Genomic DNA, 17,686 nt, shown 5'->3' with positions numbered 1-17,686 from the left:
TTAGGATCTAGTGGACAACTCTCTATCAGAAACAATTTAGTAGCTTCAGCCCTTAAATGGTCTCAGTCCTTGAACATAGACAAGAGCATGCTCTGTTTCTAAACATTCACTGCTTGAAGGTTCTTAATTTACTAATTTGTTAAGCTGCTTTACTGTAGTTGTACCCATAGTAAATGTCAGTAACTTTCAGTATATGGAACATAATTGTTTTACTAAGTTTTAAACTCTCAATAAAACATCAGTGAATGCAGGTTTACTGAAAAACTGCTAAAATAACAAACAATAAAGTGTTCCATATACTGGGGATATACCACTCTAGTAAACAAAGAAATTTCAAGCAGTGCTTATAAAACAAAAAGTCTTCTGGTAATATTATCTAATCCAAAACAGCCAAACTGTAAAAAAAGTGTGCGGCCTTCAAAAAGGCTATGGTGAAAAAAGATGTAAAATCCAAGGTGGCGGACAAGAAATGGCTGTGATGGTAGGTTAATGGTAAAAATTTTAATAACGACGAATCAGGTAAATTTGGTGCCACTTGGTCTTAGCACAAAATTCACTTGAATTGTCGTTATTAAAATTTTTTACCTTTAACCTACCATCACAGCCATTTCTTGGCCGCCACCTTGAATTTCACATCTTTTTTCACCATAGCCTTTTTGAGGGCCGCACACTTTTTTTACAGCTTGGCTGTTTTGGATTAGATTTCACTTCTTTTTGTATTTGTATACCCCAAAGCCAGTCTATGGCTGACTTTGGGGCTTTTTTAACTTATCATTTTTTCTTTACCACAGAAAGAAGAAAAGATGAAGCAGGTGTTAAATACTTTAAATATTTCTGAATTTATCAGTAAATGTACAAGTTATATATATACAATACATATATTTATTACAGAACTCTCTGCATGGTGGTTTCTTTGTAACTTAACACTCTACAAGATGACTTCTTCTAGCTGATCTCTCTACAGGGTGATTTGTTTGTAGCTGAACTATCTACAAGGTGATTTCTTCTAGCTGATCTCTCTCTACAAGGTAGCTTCTTCTAGCTGATCTTTCTACTGGGCGATTTGTGAATTTTCTACAGGGTGATTTGTTTGCAGCTGAACTCTCTACATGGTGGTTTCTTTGTTGCTGAACTCTCTACACGGTGATTTCTTCTAGCTGATCTCTCTACAGGGTGATTTGTTTGTAGCTGAACTATCTACAAGGTGACTTCTTCTAGCTGATCTCTCTCTACAAGGTAGCTTCTTCTAGCTGATCTTTCTACTGGGCGATTTGTGAATTTTCTACAGGGTGATTTGTTTGCAGCTGAACTCTCTACATGGTGGTTTCTTTGTTGCTGAACTCTCTACACGGTGATTTCTTCTAGCTGATCTCTCTACAGGGTAATTTGTTTGTAACTGAACTCTGTACAAGGTGCTTTTTTGTAGGTGATCTCAATGCAGATTGATTTGTTTGTAGCTGAACTTACTAAAGGGTGATTTGCTTGTAGCTGAACTCCTTACATTGGTGTCTAGTTTTTAGCTGATCTCTCTACAGGGTGATTTGTTTGTAGCTGATCTCTCTACAAGTTGATTTGTGTGTAGCTGATCTCTCTGCAGGTTGATTTGTTTTAGCTAAACTCTCTATAGGGTGATTTACTTGTAGCTGAACTCCTTACATTGTGTCTAGTTTCTAGCTGATCTCTCTACAGGGTGATTTGTTTGTAGTTGATCTCTCTACAAGTTGATTTGTGTGTAGCTGATCTCTCTGCAGGTTGATTTGTTTGTAGCCAATCTCTCTACAGGGTAATTTGTTTGTAGCTGAACTCTCTATAAGGTGATTTGTTTTTAGCTGATCTCTCTTCAGGTTGATTTGTTTGTAGCCGATCTCTCTACAAGGTAATTTGTTTGTAGCTGAACTGTCTATAAGGTGATTTGTTTGTAGCTGATCTCTCTGCAGGTTGTTTTGTTTTAGCTGAACTCTCTACAGGGTGATTTACTTGTAGCTGAACTCCTTACATTGTGTCTAGTTTCTAGCTGATCTCTCTACAGGGTGATTTGTTTGTAGCTGATTTCTCTACAAGTTGATTTGTGTGTAGCTGATCTCTCTGCAGGTTGATTTGTTTTAGCTAAACTCTCTACAGGGTGATTTACTTGTAGCTGAACTCCTTACATTGTGTCTAGTTTCTAGCTGATCTCTCTACAGGGTGATTTGTTTGTAGCTGATCTCTCTACAAGTTGATTTGTGTGTAGCTGATCTCTCTGCAGGTTGATTTGTTTGTAGCCAATCTCTCTACAGGGTAATTTATTTGTAGCTGAACTCTCTATAAGGTGATTTGTTTTTAGCTGATCTCTCTGCAGGTTAATTTGTATTAGCTGAACTCTCTACAGGGTGATTGCTTGTAGCTGAACTCCTTACATTGTGTCTAGTTTCTAGCTGGTGTCTCTACAGGGTGATTTTTTGTAGCTGAACTCTCTACAGAGTGATTTGTTTCTAGCTTATCTCACTACAGGTTGATTTGTGTGTAACTGATCTCTCTACAAACTGATTTGGTTGTAGCTGATCTCTCTGCAGGTTGATTTGTTTCTAGATGATCTCTCTACAAGTTGATTTGTTTGTTGCTGATCGCTCTAAAGGTTGATTTGTTTGTAGCTGAACTCTCTGCAAAGTGTTTTGTTTGTAGCTGATCTCTCTATAGGGTAATTTGTTTGTAGCTGAACTCTCTCCACAATGACTTGTGTGTAGCTGAATTCTCTAGAGAGTGACTTAATTGTAGCTGAATTCTCTACAGGGTGCATGACTTGTTTATAGCTGAACTCTCTTCAGTGTGACTTGTAATGTTCTGAATCTCTACAGTGATATATTTGCTTAACTCTCCACAGGGTTACTTGCTTCTTGCTGAACTGTCTATAAGATTAACTGTTTGCAGCTGAAGTCCCTACAGAATAACTTGTAATGTAATAGAATTCTATAATGGAGTAAATAAATTAGCGGAATGCTCTATTAGGGTGACTGTTCTATTAGAGTATCTCGATCTCGCATTTGCTACACGGAGTTGGCTTTCGAATCATAACTCAGTGGTTTGTAATCCGATTCTTCTGTACTACAGCAAGGACTTTCTATGAAGATTATTCCAGCTATACACCGATTTTCAGCTCATTGCTCTAAGCGGTTTTCCTAGTAGGCGTGAAAACTAATACTTTTTTATTCATAAAAATCGATCGCGTAATTGTGACACAGGTTGGGTTTTGTGTCATATCTCCATGGTCTTTAACCCTCGATTCCTTTCAAACCACCAAAAGGCACTCCTACGATGATTACTCCATCTACATAACAATTTTCAACTGATTCCATGAAGCGGTTTACCCTGTAGGCGTGACAACAAATCGATCTTGTTTTACGCGAATAATCGGTAATAATTCTTGAACCATTCATCGGATGTGCACTAAATTTGATGCAAGGATTCGCCTTTGGACTCCCTTTCTGTGTCCCAAATTTCAAGGCGATCGAAGTACGCGTTTGCGTTTTATAGCAATTTTTGCAAGTGTGCGAAAACATGCACGAAGAAGTAGAAGAAAAAAAACGAAGAAAAAAAATCAAAACATTGGCAGCTTGTATCTCGGAAATTGTTGGAGCGAGATCCTTCAAATTTGGAATGTGGACTCCCCTGGCTGGCGGGCAACTCTGTAGCACATTTGGTACCACTCGGATAAGGGATCACCGAGATACAAAGGTGTGAAAATGACGTTTTAAATTCTTTCTTCCTGTACATATACTCACGGTGTGGCGCGCCGGCTTCTTGGGCCGCACGACACACTACCGTGTGTCTTGATAACCATGCAAAAACAGCCTAACTGTATAAAAAAGATGTGTCCTTCGAAAAGCTTCCGTGAAAAAGGTGAGGAATCAAAGGTGGCAGCCATGAAATAGTTGCAATGATAATAAATTTTAACAATGGCTTTATGCATAAAAAAGTTTAACATCATGAAAAGGCTGCACCTTTGATTTCACAATTTTTTTACCCAGGCTTTTTGAAGGCCACATCTTATATATTAATACAGCTTGGCTGTTTTATGTGGATTTCATTTCTTTTAGTCTATATATGCAAATTAAAGCCAATCATAAACTGGCTTTGAGGCTTGTTTTTACACAAATCATTCTTTACCTTATCTACAGATGCATCTTAATCATAAGATGATAGCTAAGAATCTAATTCACCATACATGAATATGGCATAAAATTAATGTATCCTTTACTCTTTTTATTTATTTACTTTATTTATTAAGGCTTTACAGCACAAGTTTTGAAGGTCTGTAGGACACCTGGTCATACAGCCTGTTTATTAAATGTGTTAGCTACGTATATTAAGAAAAATTCCAGAAGGAGAAAAACCATGACTGGACCTAGACAACCTCGCCATCCGATTTATGCTTGAATGCTTACAGGAGTGTGCCAAGCAGTTAGGATGATTCCTCCTGTAAATTTTATGTACATGCATCCATAGGAACTCTAGAGAGTGACTTATTATTTCTAAGTACCCCATGTGGAACCACAAGGACATTTGGTTTCTCACAAATTTTATAATTTTTTTCTAAAATTTTCTTGACATAAGTATAGTAGATAGCTACTAGTGGCCTCTTCCATGGATAAACTGGGATATAGTCTGGAATCCATTTCAATGAATGTTTGTTTACACTAAAGGCATATGTATGGCTACCAACTTGTATCACTACCTACTACAGATTCCCAACAAAAGCCTTTACACATTGCTTACTTGAATTACACAACCAGCTAACGCCCTGCTCTGTACAACCACTATGACCAATTATCCTTTATTTAGTGTATGTTTAGACCCTTTACATTACTATATTAGGAAGTGGGAGAGGATATAACAATTATCTGCTTTTTGCTTGTGGGTGAAACTTCCAGCCTCAACTATAGCTACAGCTTATATACACTACAATATCTATAAATGCAGTGGCGGTACTGATGAGAACACAACTAAAGCCATGATGAGTAACTATTTGCTGTTTACTCTGCTAACACTGATCAGTGGATCACAGCTTGATTATTAGTAATGGTAAGTACATGAATTATGGGTATTAACTACAGCAGGAAAATCATTTAAAGTAGAGTATAACTACAAGTGTAGTTTTATATTTGTGCTGTTATAAATACACGTGGATGGACATTTATATACATATAAGGTATATGTGTTCTTGTATGTACTTCTCTGGCTTTTAGCTACGCATACAGTTACTGTAATCTGTACAATAATTTTGCTCTCTGTATAGTAGCACCAGATTCCTATTGGGTCTATCAGTCTAACCAATATAACAGTAGTCTGCCATATCTGCAAGATAGTAGATGCAGTGCAACAAGAGATGATAAGATCGACAGCAATAATGATAGCAGTCAAAGAAGTGGTGGAAATTCAATGCTGTTGAATTGTTCACAACCATCAGCTCTGTTTGATGGAAGTATTGGTAGATACATTCCTAATTTACCAGAAACTAGTGACTTACTAAAACACTACACATGGCAGAAATCAATCACTCCTAAACCATTTGTTGCAATGAAATTTATACAGCCACTATAGTACGTTCACGTTGAGCTGAATCCTCAAAAACATTTAATAACTCATGGATGCAATTACACATGATCTTGAAATTTGGCTCATTTGTAGTACTGCTTGATCCGCTAAAAATATTTTGAAATCTTTTTGTTCAAATGTTTGACATAATATTTACGGCCAATCAAAATTTTCACAATACATTTCCTATGGGGAAGCCATATAAGTACAGTGTCCATTATAGCCCTTTCCCGAACTTGTAATGGAGCCAAACCGTACATGTCTGTTGTTGACACCTTTGCTGTTACCAATAATCATCTGGTTGGCTGAAATGTCAATTTTGTTGAGAAAAAATCCACTTTTAATTTTTAGCTGTTTTTCAGGATTCAGCTCAACGTGAACATACTATAGTAGAGCTTACTAGCATTACATTGTATTTATATAAAGAAGAAAGACTAAACATACACCTTCCTGTTATTAGTGTGTGTACATCTACTTCACAAAATTTCTCACAATGTGATGATGTTGAGATATCACCAAGGCATCAGTTTAATGATGGTGTGGTAGCTTGGCCATTGACACTCCTCACACCTGCAAGATCAGTATCATTCTTAAATATTTCCTTTCAGTATGAACTTGAGACTGTTCACCAGTGGATATTCCTTAGTGAAGTGAGAGTGCGACAGAGACAAGGTACATGTACACACATACCTATATACTGAAACAATACACATCTGTATGCCAGACTGTATGACATAAAAATTAAAAGTTTGGATGACAGACAACAATTAATGTCTTTTTTGGTCTGATCAAATTGGTACAGTAGAGTGCACATTTATACATTTATTTAGCTACTCAAGTACAGATAATTTTATTAATTCAAAGGATGTGCAGTTTCATGGTATTTCATTTGTCATAGACATAACAACAGGGAAGGGGGAGGAAGGGAGCTACAGGGGCAAGATCAGAGCTCCTCCATTTTTGTTTTAGAGTGAGCTTAACTCTTCCACTTTTACAGTTTGAGATACTCTAATAGAGCAGTCATGTATTCAAATATATAAAACATTTAAATACATTTCAAATAAAATTTGGTACCAATATCCAATCTCAGGAACTAATCCTCAGGACATTAATTTTTCAAATATATATTCCCTGTGTGACGTATGCCTCTAAACGCCCTAAATAGAACATGCTGAGTGTATTCAAGCTGTGCTCATATTAGCTCCCTGACTTACAGTTTTGTTGCTATGCCCCCTGTGATGCATATCAGAGATTCAGAGTTTGTGCCTTAAAGCTCTGATCCAAGAGTGCATGTGTGTAATGTATGTGTTGTGAGTGTTGTATAGCATATCAAGTGGTTAGAGCATTACCCAGGCCAGTTTAAAATGAGAACCTGGTGGCCTGGTGTCAACTGGGACCCAGCTGTAACATCAATGGCACCTGGTGTTTTTTGAGGAAGCAAATATCAACTGTCCATGTCTCACACAGTGGGTGAAGATTCAGGTGGGACTTCGGGTACCCACACCTTCACTTGTGGGACATTGTACAGCCTCCTGTGGGTTACTAGTACTGCCCAGGAGAATTTTCCTGTGCTGACTCCTAGCACCTGCAGCACACAGGTGTGCTAGTGTTGGTTCACTGGGTAGGTGTGACCATGCCAGCACAGCAGCTGAAGGCTTTGCCTTGTGTGTTGTGTGTGTTCTATACATGTAAATAGACATACCGTACTTAACATAATCAAGTACATGTATTAGTACATGCATGCAATTCTCTCTACACACATATTATAGCTCCACAGATTACCATTACTACTACTGAGCATGGCATAGCAGGTAGACCGCTAGTACTCAGATGTAGTTTTCCACTGACAAATCACACTGTCAACATAACATGGATCTTCACCAATACCAACAGTGAGGAAAATACTGTGACACTAGCTGAATACACTACTCTAACACCCAGTAATGGATATGGAGAATTCATCATTCCTAACTTTCAGTCTCAGAATTCTGGTAATTACAGATGTTTGATCCTTGTGTTAAATGGTGATATTGTGCTGAAAGAGATTAGCAGCATTGAGAGGACTGTCAAAATAGCAGGTAATATGATTAATGAATGCAACTAATATGGCTTAGCTTTCAAATAATTTTATAGCCAGCATTTGTAAACAGCAAAATTAATGATTTAAGATGTCATTGCACATGCTGCAATGTGAAAACCCACTTTTGCTTACTTACTGTAGTTCCTCCCACCCTATCACACCCTCCACAAAATGTGACTACCTACACAAACTCACTGGCATTCTTTCAGTGTGGTATCAGTAATGTGACCCTCTCACCTGCCAATGTTGAATGGTTTAAAGGATCAGAAGTATTGAACATTGATGGTGATAATCTCTTTGTTTCACCCAACACTAATACTTTGATAATACATTCCAGCACTAGTGAAGATGAAGGGGAATATCACTGTCAAGCACTGAATGATGTTGGGTCAGTCACAAGTGATGATATAACTCTGACAGTGATTGACCAACCTCCTGGTGGTATGAATATATGTGTTACCATATATGGAGTACACAAATTGTTGACATAATTATATCTAATCCAAAACAGCCAAGCTGTAAAAAAAGTGTGCGGCCCTCAGAAAGGCTATGGTGAAAAAAGATGTGAAATCCAAAGTGGCAGCCAAGAAATGGCTGTGATGGTAGGTTAGTGGTAAAAATTTTAATAACGACAATTCAGGTGAATTTTTGTGAAGCGGCACAAAAATTCACCTGAATTGTCGTTATTAAAATTTTTACCACTAACCTACCATCACAGCCATTTCTTGGCCGCCACCTTGGATTTCACATCTTTTTTCACCATAGCCTTTCTGAGGGCCGCACACTTTTTTTACAGCTTGGCTGTTTTGGATTAGATTTCATTTCTTTTTGTATTTGTATACCCCAAAGCTGGCCTATGGCCAGCTTTGGGACTTTTTATCTATGTTTTTTTCTTTACTACAGGAAGAAGAAAAGATGAAGTAGATGTACTTTAAATATTTTATCAGTAAATGTACACATATGTGACCGGATTTGCGAAAAGGGGTCTTCCACACACATCCAATTTGCCAACTTTGACAATTGATAACTTCAGATTGGAAAGAGCTATTGCCTTGAATTTTGGACAGTAGTGAGCACCACTATAGCTGAATACGTGGTGAAATTTTCAGGTTAATATGTTACTTGAACACTGAGTTATGGTTTCCAATGGTTACGGAATTGGATGTGTGTGGAAGACCCCTTTTCGCAAATCCGGTCACATAATATTATATTGATTACAGAAATCTCCATGGTGGTTTCTTTGTAACTGAACACTCTACAAGGTGACTTCTTCTAATTGCTCTCTCTACAGGGTGAATTGTTTGTAGCTGAACGATCTACAAGGTAACTTCTTCTAGCTGATCTCTCTACAGGGTGAGGTGTTTGTAGCTGAATTTTGTATAGGTGATTTGTTTGCAGCTGAGCTCTTTACAGAATGGTTTCTTTGTAGCTGAACTCTCTAAAAGGTAACTTCTTCTAACTGATCTTTCTACAGGGCAATTTGTTTCTGGCAGAATTTTCTACAGGGTGATTTCTTTGCAGCTGAACTCTCTACATGGTGGTTTCTTTGTAGCTGAACTCTCTACAATGTGACTTCTTCTAGCTGAACTCTCTACAGGGTGACTTGTTTTTAGCTGATCTCTCTACAGGGTGACTTGTTTCTAGTTGAACTCTCTACAGGTGATTTGTTTGCAGCTGAACTCTCTACATGGTGGTTTCTTTGTAGCTGAACTCTCTACAAGGTAACTTCTTCTAGCTGATCTTTCTACAGGGTGATTTGTTTGTAGCTGAATTCTCTACAGGGTGATTTATTTGCAGCTTAACTCTCTACAAGGTGACTTCTTCTAGCTGAACTCTCTACAGAGTGATTGATTTTTTTTGCAGCTGAACTCTCTACATGGTGGTTTCTTTGTAACTTAACTCTCTACAGGGTGATTTGTTTGTAGCTGAACTCTCTACAGGGTGATCTGTTCATAGCTGAACTCCCTATAAGGTAACTTCTTCTAGCTAATCTTTCTACAGGGCGATTTGTTTGTAGCTGAGTTCTCTACAGGATGATTTGTTTGCAGCTGAACTCTACATGGTAGCTTCTTTGTAGCTCTACAATGTTACTTCTTCTAGCTGAACTCTCTACAAGGTGACTTGTTTCTAGTTGATCTCTCTACAGGGTGACTTGTTTCTAGCTGAACTCTCTACAGGTGATTTGTTTGCAGCTGAACTCTCTACATGATTGTTTCTTTGTAGCTGAACTCTCTACAAGGTAATTTCTTCTAGCTGATCTCTCTACAGGCCGATTTGTTTGTAGCTGAACTCTCTACATGATGGTTTCTTTGTAGCTGAACTCTCTACAAGGTGATTTCTTCTATAGCTGATCTTTCTACAGGGTGATTTGTTTGTAGTTAAACTCTCTACACGATAGATTCTTTGTAGCTGAACTCTCTACAAGGTGATTTCTTCTATAGCTGATCTTTCTACAGGGTGATTTGTTTGTACCTGAACTATCTACATGATGGTTTCTTTGTAGCTGAACTCTCTACAAGGTAACTTCTTCTAGCTGATCTCTCTACAGGACAATTTGTTTGTACCTGAACTCTCACATGATGGTTTCTTTGTAGCTGAACTCTCTACAAGGTAACTTCTTCTAGCTGATCTCTTTACAGGGTGAATTGTTTGTAGCAGAACGATCTACAAGGTAACTTCTTCTTACTTATCTCTCTACAGGGTGATTTGTTTGTAGCTGAACTTTTTACAAGGAAACCTCTTTTAACTGAGCTCTGTACAGGGTGAATTGTTTGTAGCTGAACTATCTACAAGGTAACTTCTTCTAGCTGATCTCTCTACAGGATGATTTGTTTGTAGCTGAACTATCTACAAGGTAACTTCTTCTAGCTGATCTCTCTACAGGGTGATTTGTTTGTAGCTGAATTCTGTATAGGTGATTTGTTTGCAGCTGAGCTCTTTACAGAATGGTTTCTTTGTAGCTGAACTCTCTACAAGGTAACTTCTTCTAGCTGATGTATCTACAGGGTCACTAGTTTGTAGCTGAATTCTCTACATGGTGGTTTCTTTGTAACTGAAGTATCTAAAAGGTGACATCTTCTAGCTGATCTTTCAACAGGGTGATTTGTTTGTATCTGAACTCTCTACAAGAAATCTTCTTCTAACTGATGTTTTAACAGGGTGAATTGTTTGTAGCTGAACTCTCTACAGGGTGATTTGTTTGTAGCTGATCTCTATACAGGTTACTTACTTCTAACTGATCTCTTGAATTCTGTTCAGGGTGACTGCTCTATTAGGATGACTGCTCTATTAGAGTATCTCGATCTCGCACTTGCTACACCAAGTTGGATTTCGTGTTATAACTCCGTGGCTTTAAGTCTGATTCTTCTACACCATTGAAGAGCCTTTCTAAGATGATAACTCCATCTGTACAGCGATTTTGAAAGCATTACCCCAAGCGGTTTACCTGGTAGGCGTGGCAAGCATAATAATAATAATAAAATTAAAATATTAAAAATTATAAAATTAAAATATTAAAAATTAGCTAATCTCGATTGCGTAATTGTTACACACTGTTGATTTTTTCGCTGTATCTTCCTGGTTTTTAGCTCGATTTCTTTCAAACCACAAAAGGTTTGAGGTTCAATAGTTAACCTATTCACCCACCGATTTTCAGCTTCTTCCCATACGCGGTTTACCCTGTAGGCGTGACAACATATTGGTGTTATTTTTCGTGCATAATCGCTCATAACTCTTTGTCTGTTTATGGTATTCCAGCCAAAGTTGGTACCGAGATGCGCCTTTATACCCCCCTTCTGTGTGCCAAATTTCAAGGCAATCGGATAACGCGTTCGAGTTTTATAGCAGTTTTTGTAAGTGTGCGACAAGATAAAGAAAAATAAGAAGAAAAAAAAAACGAAGAAACTCAGCCAATTTTTGAAGTCGCATATCTCGGGAACGCGCGAAGCGATTTCGCTCAAATTTGGAATGTAGAGTGCTGCAGTTGGGGGGCATGTCCACAGCAAAAATCGTCTTGTTTCATCAAGGAAGCACAGAGCTACGGAGGTGCGAAAATTGCGTTTTCTTTCTTCCTGTCAATATACTCACGGGTGTTACGCGCCGGCTTCTTGGGCCGCACGACACACTACCGTGTGTCTTGATACACCAGTATTGTTTTTAATTTTATTAGTTGCATGGCTAAAGAACATGCTGCATATACGTAACTACATTGGTAATAAATGCAGTTTAATATTTGTGACCACATCTACGAAATGCTTATATTCTTGCAAGTATATACTTGGCAATCCACAATTTGAATAGTGAAACGTATATCTGGTTGAAATTTGGTTACATCATACCATTAGCATGCCACTATCGCTTGGCGACAGTTTAGGGAGACAGGTTGAAAAAATGATTAGTGATGAACAATATTGTCAAACTTGGAAACTTGAAAAGGCAGACCCTTTTTCACATGTAGGTCCTGTCACATTTTTATTGTTAACTGACTGACACTGGTCCAATTTAGGAACGTTTCACTAACTTTATTGTACCCTGTACGTTCATTCAGATATTCTTCCATTATTTTCCGGTTATTCTTGCATACTGATAGGCTCAGTAAAAGCTATCTTGAAAACAGTGACAGCTCACGTGTCAGCAGTGCTATCAAGTCGGCAGAACTTCACGTTTGTGTTATTTTTGCAACTTACAAAGGAAGGAACAAGTTTAAGCATGCTTTTATGCAGCCTTTTTGGCTGTGCCAGGCAAATACTGGCTTGAAAAGCTAGCCAATCTTATAATGGAAATGCCCGTCCGCCCGCATGCAAATATATCAGAGTCCAGGACGGGAAACAGAGAATTTATTTGGAGTGGCCTAACCACCTAACTACGCACAAATCAACTACAATAAGTATACTCTCCCACGCGGGAGAGTATAATAATTGTGACCATCTCAGCAAAACTGACCTGCCTATACCATAGATAATATATTCCTTACCAGTATATATTATCCACCCCAAAAACACCTTCGCTGTAAAAAAGGCGCGCCCAAGAAACTACAAGTACCTGGAACCCAATGTAAAATACAAAAAGAAAAATCAGCTTAGCTGAAGTGAAAAGTAACTGGTAACTTAAAGAGCTGATATCTGAAGCGGCCAAGAATACAATTACTAAAGTTTAATCCATGCAAGAACACCTGGCTATAAAACAGGTGTATACATGAAAGTAACTGGCAACTGAAATGGCTGATATCTGAAGCGGCCAAGAATGAATGGTCATATACAACTAATTCAAAAATTTAACACTGAACCTTTATAATTCAGCTGTGTTCTATATTCACTCTTGCTGCATCGTAAAGTAATTTCTTTTAACTCTAATTGGCTGGTAATTTGGCCGCCTTTTTTAATAGTCAGTATAATAGAGCAAAAAAAGGCGGCCAAATTACCAGCCAATTAGAGTTAAAAGAAATTACTTTACGATGCAGCAAGAGTGAATATAGAACACAGCTGAATTATAAAGGTTCAGTGTTAAATTTTTGAATTAGTTGTATATGACCATTCATTCTTGGCCGCTTCAGATATCAGCCATTTCAGTTGCCAGTTACTTTCATGTATACACCTGTTTTATAGCCAGGTGTTCTTGCATGGATTAAACTTTAGTAATTGTATTCTTGGCCGCTTCAGATATCAGCTCTTTAAGTTACCAGTTACTTTTCACTTCAGCTAAGCTGATTTTTCTTTTTGTATTTTACATTGGGTTCCAGGTACTTGTAGTTTCTTGGGCACGCCTTTTTTACAGTGAAGGTGTTTTTGGGGTGGATATCACTCATTTTTGTCAGTGATAGGCTCTGTACATTTGGTTTAAAAGGTAATTTTTTTGGAAATGAGCAATTAACATTAATGCAGAGCATTATCTTGGAGAGTCAGTAAAATCCATACATAATAATGATTGTTTCATAACACCGTAAATTCGGAAGTATGAATTTACGGTGTAGTATGACTGTTCTATTAGAGTAAATTTATCTTTACTGCCTGCACGTCATGAATATATCTCATATCTGTGCATGTTAAATGCTTCAGACACCTACTTAAACTTGCAAGTGCCTAATTAGTTCACAGTTGCTACACAGCTATAAATGCATTTGTAATTGTTATCATCATAATCATTTATCATGTTATAACCATTTTTTAATATTTTGGTCACAATTTCAGGATTAGAGCAGCAGAGAAAGGAATAGAGGACTCAACCATCAAGACTTGTATATGGGAGATGGAACAGTATTGCGATGGACAATGCCGGTACTAACCCCTCAAGGGTGTTGCAGTACAGTATAGATGCAAGACCAGAGCCTCGATCGTCACCTTTTGACTGTGGTCACCACTTCAGGATTGGAGCAGCAGAGAAAGGAATGGAGGACTCAATCATCAAGACTCGGGGAGATGGAATAGTATTGCCATGGACAATGTCAGCACTAACCCCTCAAGGATGTCACAGTGCAGTATCGATACAACCACTCCAACCAGTGCATAAGACCAGAGCTCGATCATCACCTTTTGACTGAAATTTTTATACTTGATGAAGCAATTAAAACAAAAAAGTTGTAGTACTTGTACTTTCCTGAGGGAACATGTCCCCAGAGTCCCAGACTCCCTTGCCTGTTCAGCAGAATAATAGGATTGAGCCTTACTACCACTTTCACCTTTATTCTTGGCCTGAATGTACATATCAGCAACATAATACAGTAGCTGTAGATAATGCTAGTTAATGCCCCTAGGCAGAGCTATAGGGGTGGGAATTTTTCCCTACTATCATACTATCATAGTAGTTCTTCTCGCAGTTCTTTGCCTGGCCATCATCAACTGCTGTCCATCACTGAACTGCTGTCAAAACATTAGTCTCGTCCCCCAGATCCTTCCTCAAGCATGCTTATCACACAAAAATAACTTAGTTTAGTAGTGCACAAACAATTATTCATTGACAGCTTATACTACACTTACCGCATTGTTGAACCATGTATACCACTAGAATCCACCAGATTGACAACTAACACGTGATCTATTTAGGGGAAATCTCGTGGAAAGTCCCTGATAACCTTAAGCGGACACTCATGATACGTGGTTTTAAATTGAATGGTTTAAGAATGTAACTGGATGGTGAGGCGTACTTTAATCGGCTCGACTTTACTGAGAAACTCGAGCCCCTCGTGAGAAACTACATCGCTTGAGCAACGCTTGAAAAAGTAAGAGTCAAGAATACTGAGGGACTCTATGATATATGCCGGTCTTGAATGCTAACGAAACGAGGAGTGAAGTTTGTGCAACGTGTCACATCGCCACACACTGATTCACCGTGTTTGTGCGATAGGGTTTTTGGACCTGTCCACCAGATGTTGAAAGGAAATTCATTCCACCACATGTTGAAAGGAAATTCATTCCAACTTGTGAAGTTATTGATATACTCATTGTTGGGGTCCATGGGGACATCGATGATCATTTACCAGTCAGCTGTAAGTAATGTCACAACAGAAGGAAAGGAACCATTTCCATACCCCTATGGCATACTGATTTTCCAGGTCAGTTTATGTACACCCAACCACAGAAATGTAGAACTTTGGTTGCAGGTGGAAAGTAAACACCTTTTTACTCAGTTACAAGAGATTCACCCAGCTGGGATAAAATGTTGAAGTGAATGTCATTATAGTACCTACTTGCGGTTCATCAGGTACGTATTGGACAATTCCAAGTGTCCAGATTATGCAGTTGTCCTCATGTTCAAGTTTACACGTTTAGGCAAGTTCCACAACATCCTATAATCTATTACTATATCAGTGTGGAATAATGCTTATATAATATTTTTTCATATTCCAGGCTTTAGGTGTATTGTATTTAACACCTGCTTGTTGGTTTTTGCAGGCCATCTGGTCATACTGGTTTATCCACTAGCAGTTGAATGTGATCATGGTACATATTTAAGTTGAGACCATGCAGGAACAAAGATACAGGTGTCATGAATTTCAGGTCAGTTGACATTCAGAGGAATTGTATTATTGCAATTGTTCTTTTTGTAGTTATCAATTATCAGTGACCAGTTTGTGATAGCGTACTTTTGTTTGACTAATGACCAAATGTTCTGGTTTACATGCTTAACCAACAGTTATGTTACTCACTTAACCTGCATATGGGATATATATTTTTAGTTCATTTTGATTATTCATCCTTTATTGGTATAGCCTGGCATATTGATTTTTTGCACATTCTCTTTTTAATTCAGCGCCTACTGGATTGTTTCGTCAGATATCGAAACAGATGTCTTTGGTGTTGCGACCGATGTTCCAGGTCAGTTTGCGTGTGTGTTTAATTTAAGGTTGATTTCAGTGCCTGCTTATTCTTTTACAGGTCTCGGTATTGAGTGTCATGAATTTCAGGTCAGTTGACGTACAGAAGAATTGTATTATTGCAATTGTTGTTTTTGCAGTTATCAATTATCACTGTATACTAGTGATGTGAATTTGCAGGTCAGTCTACTCAGATGTATCAGGCATAGTGTTGATGGGTTCAAACAAGTATCCAGTGTAGACTGTAGTGGCATCAAGGGTGTTAATTTCCAGGTCAGTTTACATGGTGTGATTTTAGTGATTTTTTCCTAGTACCCAGATATTAAGTGTATTGTATTTAATGCCCACCTGTTATGTTTTTAAATTATGGTATATCAGTGTAGACAGTGCAACAGTAAGCCTTCTGTGTTGTAGTAACTATTTGTTTCATAATATTATGCTGTTGTCCCGGAATGGCACAATTTTTGGGCAACCAGTGTGAAGTCCAGTGGTACAAACATTGTATTATGACCAAGTTGTGATAGCGTACTTTTGTTTGACTAATGTCCTAATGTTCTGGTTTGACTAATGTCCTAATGTTCTGGTTTAACATGCTTACCCAACAGTTATGTTATTCATTCACTTAGCCTGGGATATGATTTTTGTTCATTTTGATTATCCATGCTATTATTGACACAGCCCGGCATATTGATTTTTTGTACATTCTCTTTTAATTCAGTGCCTGCTGGATTGTGTCATCAGATATCGAAACAAGTGTTTTTGGTGTTGCGACCGATGTTCCAGGTCAGTTGCATGAGTGTTTAATTTAAGGTTAACTTCAGTGCCTGCTTATTCTTTTACAGGTCTCAGTATCGTCATGCTGACATACAAGAAATCATCACTATTGTTGGAACTATTTTTAGTCAAGTCTTGATGTGATGTTAATTAACGTTGTTACACATTGTTGTATGTTTACCATATGGCAAGAAATTATCATGGCCATCATGAAATTTGAATATTGTGTAAGTTGTGTGGACCAACCCCAACTCATACATGGTCACTGGCAAACCACGAACCACATTCGAGCAATCCATTACAAAATTTTGTTGCACCATTTGTGTGTGCATAATACTTAATGAAAGCCACAACACAAGCTACATGGTACACACTACATAGAGGTGGTAACCCCTAAAGGCTTGTTACCTTTTGTATTCACCTTATCGGCCTTTGTGGTTAATCTATTAAAAATTACATGTAAATAGAGAATTGAAGAGTATGCTTAAAGCACCTTCGCTAGTGATTTTGTTCTTCAAACCATAAGACAACTGGCGATTTATAAACGCTCGCATGGGGTGTGGTACTAAATGGAATTTAAAAGATTTCTGCTTAAAACGCCATCCCTAGGGAACTTACGGTTCAGCACGCTGTCACAACTTGTTTATCAGGCATTAGAGTTTGTGTCCACGTCGTGTCTTTAAAAGTTATTGTAGGGATTAGAGGTTGATTGAAGAAAATACGCGTATAGGCAAACCAGGATTGGATAATGTCAGTGCTAGATGGACTATACAAACACGGCTATGTTGACTGGTTGACTGGTATAACGTGACAGTAGTTGTAACATAAGGTAGAGAAATAAAGTGAAATACGCCTATTTTTTATTTGATGGTTACTTTTTTTATTTTAGCGAGGTCGCAAGAAAACTATGATGATGATGATGATGATAACGACTCCTAAAGATTTTTTTATCA

The 17,686-nt window shown here is 37.9% G+C and overlaps 2 protein-coding genes across 4 annotated transcripts; both read left to right on the top strand.

Annotated features, from left to right (window-relative positions):
* The first annotated feature begins 6,935 nt into the window (after positions 1–6,935).
* Positions 6,936–8,142, top strand: LOC136256319 (coxsackievirus and adenovirus receptor homolog). The gene is made up of 4 exons (XM_066049275.1): positions 6,936–6,993; positions 7,039–7,169; positions 7,349–7,649; positions 7,793–8,142. The coding sequence occupies exons 1-4, from the start codon at positions 6,936–6,938 to the stop codon at positions 8,140–8,142; spliced, it is 840 nt and encodes a 279-aa protein (XP_065905347.1).
* A 6,374-nt stretch (positions 8,143–14,516) lies between these two features.
* Positions 14,517–16,964, top strand: LOC136254962 (uncharacterized). 3 transcript variants are annotated; one of them, XM_066047685.1, is made up of 6 exons: positions 14,517–15,642; positions 15,896–15,960; positions 16,021–16,049; positions 16,140–16,232; positions 16,678–16,742; positions 16,802–16,964. In XM_066047685.1, exons 1-6 carry the CDS (start codon positions 15,632–15,634, stop codon positions 16,875–16,877), a joined length of 339 nt encoding a protein of 112 aa, XP_065903757.1. In that variant the 5' UTR covers positions 14,517–15,631; the 3' UTR covers positions 16,878–16,964. The 3 variants fall into 3 exon arrangements, 2 of the variants coding, with proteins under 2 accessions (XP_065903757.1, XP_065903763.1); XR_010700840.1 differs by having other exon boundaries at positions 14,520–15,642; positions 16,100–16,232; XM_066047691.1 differs by lacking the exon at positions 14,517–15,642 and having other exon boundaries at positions 16,100–16,232.
* The last annotated feature ends 722 nt before the right edge of the window (positions 16,965–17,686 follow it).

The sequence above is a fragment of the Dysidea avara genome, chromosome 1 (genome assembly GCF_963678975.1).
Source record: "Dysidea avara chromosome 1, odDysAvar1.4, whole genome shotgun sequence".
Taxonomy (NCBI): Eukaryota; Metazoa; Porifera; class Demospongiae; order Dictyoceratida; family Dysideidae; genus Dysidea; species Dysidea avara.
Note: the sequence above shows the minus strand (reverse complement) of the source record. Positions and strands in the feature narration are given on the sequence as shown.

Excerpts from the sequence above, each read along its gene's own strand:
- LOC136256319 (XM_066049275.1), top strand. The coding sequence starts at position 6,936 with ATGAGAACCTGGTGGCCTGGTGTCAACTGGGACCCAGCTGTAACATCA. Across the intron at positions 6,994-7,038 it reads TGTAACATCAATGGCACCTG|TGGGTGAAGATTCAGGTGGG; the intron begins GTGTTTTTTGAG and ends TGTCTCACACAG. Across the intron at positions 7,170-7,348 it reads CTAGCACCTGCAGCACACAG|ATTACCATTACTACTACTGA; the intron begins GTGTGCTAGTGT and ends ATAGCTCCACAG.
- LOC136254962 (XM_066047685.1), top strand. Across the intron at positions 16,050-16,139 it reads TTGAGTGTCATGAATTTCAG|GTCAGTCTACTCAGATGTAT; the intron begins GTCAGTTGACGT and ends GTGAATTTGCAG. Across the intron at positions 16,233-16,677 it reads TCAAGGGTGTTAATTTCCAG|TGCCTGCTGGATTGTGTCAT; the intron begins GTCAGTTTACAT and ends CTTTTAATTCAG.